General features: G+C 46.8%; 1 protein-coding gene across 2 annotated transcripts in view; it reads left to right on the forward strand.

Annotated features, from left to right (window-relative positions):
- TC2N (tandem C2 domains, nuclear) overlaps positions 1-7,043 on the forward strand; it is a 54,737-nt gene that overhangs the window by 32,620 nt on the left and 15,074 nt on the right. For both annotated transcript variants that reach the window (XM_018558514.1, XM_018558515.1), the window contains exons 6-8: positions 1,167-1,242; positions 1,921-2,021; positions 5,320-5,436. In XM_018558514.1, the coding sequence (XP_018414016.1) occupies positions 1,167-1,242; positions 1,921-2,021; positions 5,320-5,436 (294 nt within the window). The remainder of the gene's footprint in view (positions 1-1,166; positions 1,243-1,920; positions 2,022-5,319; positions 5,437-7,043) is intronic.

Consider the following 7,043-nt stretch of genomic DNA (forward strand, 5'->3'; position numbering starts at 1 on the left):
CTAAGATGCAATACAAATGGCAAGCACACTCATCAATTCATAACCAACTTTAAAAGGTGCACATAGAACCAGTGGCATCACAAGGGGGGTGCGGCCCGCACCCGGGTGACACAAAAATGACTCAGTCATTTTGATGTCACCCCCCTCTGAAAAGTCGGGTGCTCGGTCATGGAACGCCTGACAGTATCAGGAGAGAGGAGGGGACCCGGCGGCATACCTTATCCCGCCGTGTGACTGTCCCCTCCTCTCTCTGCCGGCGCCGTGACGTCTCGGCGGCGTGACACTCGGTTACCGCTCCGGGTGTCACACAGCCTCGGGACGCCCCTGCATGGAACACGTGGAAGGGCTTCACAGTACAAAAGGGAAAATGTTTTTTTTTTGCAGGCTAACTGGTAAGTGTGCTAGGAAATATTTGCTCCATCTACAGCCTATTATGTAGTGTGAATTTTCACTGCCAAAACCTGAGGCACTAGAGCATGGGGTACACATGTACCCCCCCCCCAATGCAGTGTTTCTGCCTACTGCCATTGCCTAAGCATTGTCACATGTGGGGTTGGGCATGCCATGCCCTACGCAAATACAGGATTTCAGAAACTATTGAGAAACTATTGAAACCCCGGCCACTGAGCAGAGGGGTGGAACGGAGATAGAATGTTTTGGGCACGCGGGGGATTGGGGGGGTGTTGATGAGGGGCTGCACCCTCTGTAAGCTAGAGGTGGTTGAGGAAGTCCTTAAGTGGTCTTACAGAAGGGAAAGAGTCTGGGGTGGGAGTGCCTAATGTGCTGATAGAGCCCAACAAACAGGCAATGACCAAGTGCCAGCACCCTGGTGACACCAATGGAGTGGGTGACACCTGTCATTTTGGTGTCACCCCCTCTGAAAACTCGGGCACTCGGTCATGGACCAAGAGCCCGCCAGTTGCAGCAGGGAGGAGGAGACCCGGCAGCATACATTATCCCTCCAGGTGAACGTCCCCTTCTCTCTCTGCCGGCATTCCATCACCCTGAGTGACCCCTTGGTTATTTTATTCAGCCATATAACACAGCACGGTTGGGGAGTTCATAGCATTATGCGAATTACTTTACAAATCTAATAGCAGTAAGAATCAGTTGCCTTGTATGCGATTCCGCTGTCAACGATCAATATCGGTTATATTATTTTTCAGAGATACGATTCGGTCTCCAGCGTCCGAAGCAGCAATTCCTCCAGGAAAGATTCACAAGGGAGTAACCGCAGCCTCGGTAAGACCAGAAATCTGCTTGATTTCCACAGCTTGGCTCATGGCTAACAAAATAAATATGCTGGGAACCTTCACTGCAATTCATAGGCAGACTCAACATACATCTCACTGATCTCAACATTTACAAAGTTCCTCATCCATAAGGGATGTCCATGATTCCTCTGAATTAACCCCTTCATGACTGAGGCCCTTTTTTCAATTTTTGCACCCATGTTATATTCCACATTTTAGGCCTGAAAATGACGTAAAACCCCCCAACATTATATATTTTCTGAATGCCAAGACCCTATAGAATAAAATGGTGGTAGTTGAAAATTTTTATGTTGCGCAATATTACGTAACTTAACAATAACCAACAATGTATCTTATTTGTGTATCACTCGGCTGTAGATCTTCCAATCATCTCTGAATTGGTGCCGACACCGTCCTTCCTTCTGGAGGGGGGCTACTTGTGTTCTACATGGTCCCAGTGTGTGTAAAGTAGTCACCTCTCCAAGCTCACTCCCGGGATGGACTACAATAAACGTTTAGTTTACCAGTTTGCCAGTTTGTATTGAGAATGTAGTCCATCCCGGGAGTGAAGTGTATTTTTATAGCTGTCTGGAGAACAGTTTTAACATTTACTAGGACAATTATAGCATTGTAAACTGCTATATTAAGAGACTCTTCTTTGCTGCAGACACAATTACATTGTCTGGAGACGAGCGGGAATTTGGAAGGCTGAATTTCAGACTGCGATACGTCACTGCCGTGGAACAAATCTGGATCACAGTGTTACAAGTAAGAATGTAGCAGCCAGCATTTTGCTGTGTGAGGTTTGCAGGAAAACTCTAAAACTGTGCCATATGTAATGTTCTGCAGTCTTTCTTTGCATTAAAGGAGAACTATGAGGTGAGTGTTTTTCACTCATCCTCATTTTGCCGACCTGTGACAAAGAAGCTGTCACAGGTCGGCTCTATTGATCGGGAAGTGAGCAGAAACATGCCGCCGATCCGCTCACTTCTCGATCGTCTCCCTGCAGTGAGTGGTAACTGTCAGTCACCACTCACCACAGGGAGTCCCCCCTCTCCCCGCTCCAATCCGCCAGTGCTGACTGGGGGAATGGACGGGGGAGGGGGCGGGCACAGCTGGCTCTGCCTCTAGATGGGCAGAGCCCGCTGTCACTCACGCAGCTGCCTGGATCTCGACAGTATTGTCAGGATCCGTCCTGACTGCGCCGCTCTGCCTGCGATATACTGAGCTTTGGGTCACAGGAGGATTTTAGTATATGTCCTCTTCCGTGACCCTAAAGAGAACTATGGTGAAAAACACTTACCCCATAGTTCTCCTTTAAACCATTATGTCCTGCACACCAGCTAAAATGTAAGACCCAGGTTGAAAGAAGCACTTATCTGATGCTTTGGGCACAGGGGTTCGATATGTTTAGGCAGCAGACAGAGTTCAGGCATGTGTCAGGGGTTGGGGAGCAGAAGGCTCAGAAGTAATGAAATGAATAGAGTTCTGTTGTTTGGGAGATACACAGGGGAACATTACATACCAACTGGACAGTGGACATTGCCTTCTATTGTGTATAGACACCAATGGGTGTTAGAGAGCACATAGACAGAAAAAAACCCCATTGATAACAAATGATGTTTACTCTACGTCACAGCTTGCATTAAAACGATTGATGAATAATAACATTGATAAGAGGTCCGGGTCACCTGTATTGTCTAACAGACAGCACTAGAGTGAAGTCACCTAAACCTCTTGGATAGGTTTGTGATTACTGAAAGCTTTTTTGGCACGGAGGAAGAAACGACATTGCCACCGAATACAGTGAATGACGCAGCGTCAGCAAGAAAACTCTTACTGACTGGAATCATAAGACTGATCCGGAGGTTTGTTTGGTCCCCCAAGAACAAGAAGCCATCAGCCTCAGAGTTTAGGGTTCTCCTGTACCCAACATCGGGCGGAGATACATTACTTGAATAAGGACAGTGTGTCCTTCATGGGCAGTTGAGGTGACAAAACTGGAGGAATGCAAAGTGTCTCTGTTGGTCATGGCCACCAATATTATCATACAGGATCTGTATAGCAGCAACAGTTTGCGCAGCGCTTTACAATATAAAGGCAGTACAGTTACAATACAATTTAAGACAAGATGGTTAGGAAGGGGCAAGCGATACCTGTGTGGGGAGGAGTTGCCTGAGAAAGTGATAATTCAGTTGTTAGGTGGAGGTGGGATAGGCTTCCCTGAAGGGATGTGTTTTCAGGGATCACCTAAAGACAGTAGAAGATAACCAGACAGGTGGGGGTATGGAGTTCCAGAGGATGGGAGAGGCTCTGGAGAAGTCCTGGAGTTGAGCATGGGAGGAGGTGACGAGGTAGCTAGAGAGCAGCAGATCTGGGGAGGAGCGCAGAGGACAGTAAAGGTTGATATTTTGAGACGAGGTTGGAGATATGTTGTGGATGGCCTTGTAAGTGGTTGCTAATATTTTGACTCTTATCCTTTGGGCGATTGGAAGCCAGTGAAGGGATTGGCAGGGAGGGGTTGCAGACACTGAGCAGTTGGTGAATGGTTAATCTGCCCTGATAGAAGATGAAATCAAATATCTCCGATCTTTCAGGGCAACACATATACTTTAAGTCTTTATTGTCACTTCTGAAGTTATTTTTAAGCCACCAACAGGTACTTGTGAAGAAAGAGGAATTATCCTCACCTCCCCAGTGGCTCGTGTCTCTAACTTCCTTTCATTCCAGGACTGTAGCCTCCATAAGGTTCTTCAGCATTTGACACTTCCGGGAGTGTCCGATATCTGTGACCCTCCCACCAGGTGCCGTAGTCCCATCCACCAACCCGAGTCTTGTAGAGATGTAGAGGTTGGAAGATGGAGCCAAAGCTTGTGGCAGGGGACACAAGCAGCCACTATGCCCACTAATGTTGTATGCCGAAGAACCTTAAAGGGGGTAGCCAAACTCTGGCCCTCCAGCTGTGGTGACACTACAAATTCCATCATTCATCTGCCTCTGGAAGTGCCTAATGGGATTTGCAGTTTGACTACCACTGTTATAGATGCTTCAGTGGTGGAACGGAGGGAGGATAGGGGAAATGGACTGATGGAAAGGCGAGTATAAAATCCTTATTGAAGAGACCTTTGATCTGGATTCTTTTTTTAAACTGACAGGGATCAAATATAATTTACAGTGTTCAATTCCATCACATTATTTATATTATTTCATGCTTGTAAAGGCTCCTGAAATGTCTCTTTTGACCCGTGTGAAATGTTTTTAGTTGTACTCAGCGCCATAATTGGTTTATCTGCGGTTATTTGCCTTGGAACAATTTGAAAACTTAACGTCAGGGTCACTAAGTGCCACAGAAAAATTTTGGCAAGGCAGACGGATATGCTGTCCCTTTTTACAACGGTATGTCACAATCAGTGTGCCAACTTTGTAGTACGTGTTCTGGTGACAGGTTCACTTTCATACTCTTTTTAAGGCCCGGTTCACACGTGGGTGTTTGGTAGCGCGTTCGAACGCTCTGCAAAACGCTCAAACACCGAAATCCCATTATTTCCTATGGTTATGGTTCACACCTGGGCGTATTACAGGCCGTATGAACGCGCTACAAAAACGCCCTATGCCCAAAGAAGTACAGGAGCTTCTTTGGGGCGTTTTTGTCGCGCGTTTCCATTGGGATACAGCCAAGTAGCCCTCGGAAACGTGCGTTTTTTTTAACCACGAATCGCACATATGCGCGTTTGTCGCACGTTTCGTGTCGCGACAAACACGCGTTTCCGAGGGCTACTTGTCTGTATCCCAATGGAAACTGTACTTCTTTGGGCGTAGGACGTTTTGTAGCGCGTTCATAAGGCCTGTAATACGCCCAGGTGTGAACCATACCCATAGGAAATAATGGGATTTCGGTGTTTGAGCGTTTTGCAGAGCGTTCGAACGCGCTACAAAACGCCCAGGTGTGAACCGGGCCTAAGGGACTGCATGAATCCTAATACATTGGCATTGATTTTGAGATGAAAAATATGGTCTGTTTACATGTTAGGAGATTTAATCCGACTCTCTTTCTGTTCCTTATTAGCTGAAAGACCTGTACTGGCCGTCGAGCTGTGGGGATTCCCCTAGTATCTATATTAAAGGCATCATTACCCTCCCGAAAGCCGTCCACTTCAAGTCCTCTGCAAAGGAAGCCTCTCTGGTGAGTGCACCGTGCAAGGTGTCATTAGGAACCGGCCACGTTTAAGGATTTCCGTACTGCTGACATGCGGGATAATTGCTTGTAAAATGAACTATTTATTTGCGATCAGACAGGTTAGTTTGTCATTGGTGGTTTGGTTGCAGGAGACGATCAGTGCTGAGTGACACATGGCAGAGCAGAACTATGTTTACAAGAAGGGGCAATGGGAAAGAAAGCAGAGGGAGATGTAACAGTATTTCAGCAGCGTTATCTTCCTGCAGAAGTTAGAACAAGCTCCATGTTCACGTCAATGGTGGATTATGGAATATAATGCAAAAGTAGCAGCCATGTTGGTTCAGAATCTTTCACCAGACCTGTCAAAGTTGCTCGAATTGAATCTCTTTCTTTCTGGTGTTCCCCATTTGGCCTCTGTCATCAATCACAGGGTCTGGTATCTAAATGAAATTTTTTTTCCAATTTTGGACAGAGTGGTTATGGGATCATTCAGACGGCCGTTTATGGCAGATCACCTCACACCCCCCAGAGCGGCTTCATTCTGTGGTAGGTAGGGCTAGGTATTAGCTGCAGCCACTGTACTGATCCATGACAGGCTGAGGGGCACCATAGTTGCCTGCATGTAACTGCGCGTATAAAGAATACCAGCAGTTAAGGACAGGTGAGTGGCCCTGGATGCAAACAGTCTGCACATAGGGCCACTCACCTGTTCCTAACTACATGTAATTGCTCCTTAAATAAACAGCTGCAAACCGTGTCAGCCTTGCTTTGGTTCAGGCTTCCTGTCTGCGGCTAATCAGAAACACCCAGCCATACCCACCACAGAAATGCACTGATCTGGGCGGTGTGTGGCCATGAATGTGTGAATGACTCCCACATTTCCTGCTCACCATTTTTACCAAGGCAAAAAGTAAACAGAAATTTTATATTGACCCCAGAACAGGAATAGTGGGTAAATCTTTGTGGACACCGGTTCTGGTGACAAGAAGAGAATTTTCCTAAGTCCCTGCTGTGTTTAAAAGGACAGAAATGAAGGGAAAACTTCCCCGATAGGCCACAGATGGCAAAAAACCCCAAACTATTTCCTACTCTGAGGAATAGGTCCGCCTGGTTTTGGCCTGGTGGACACAATTGCCTTGCCCCTGTCCGGAGCCTCTGTGCCCAGGGGGGTCAGGGAAGGGCCCTATCTCTTCTGGAGATGGACCACTCAGACACACCCTTGTGCACTTTTTTGTTCACATTTGGGTGTTCGTTTGTACACTGAGGGCTTAAACAGAAAGAAAGAAACAAGGCTCCTACAGCTGCATGGTGAAGTGGTGCACATGTGGTACCAAGCCCATGAACACTTGGCAAACTCTGGAGGACTTCTGACGGTGGATTATGCAGGAACCGAGGCTCTCTCCAGCTAGAACTGGCAATGAGGTGCCTGTGGGCTGGACAACTATTTTATTATATCTTTGTACTGTCAACTTTACTTGAGCCAAACTTCCTGTTGAAAAATTCCCATTGTCTGTTGCAACTGTTGCAGAGGTATACCCAGCAGGCTTTGTACCTGGACTGTATCATAAATTAGTACAATTCTTCAATTTGTTGCAGCAAGACAATCAATAGAG

This window comes from Nanorana parkeri, unplaced genomic scaffold, assembly GCF_000935625.1.
Source record: "Nanorana parkeri isolate BGI_ZX_2015 unplaced genomic scaffold, ASM93562v1 scaffold344, whole genome shotgun sequence".
NCBI classification, from domain to species: domain Eukaryota; kingdom Metazoa; phylum Chordata; class Amphibia; order Anura; family Dicroglossidae; genus Nanorana; species Nanorana parkeri.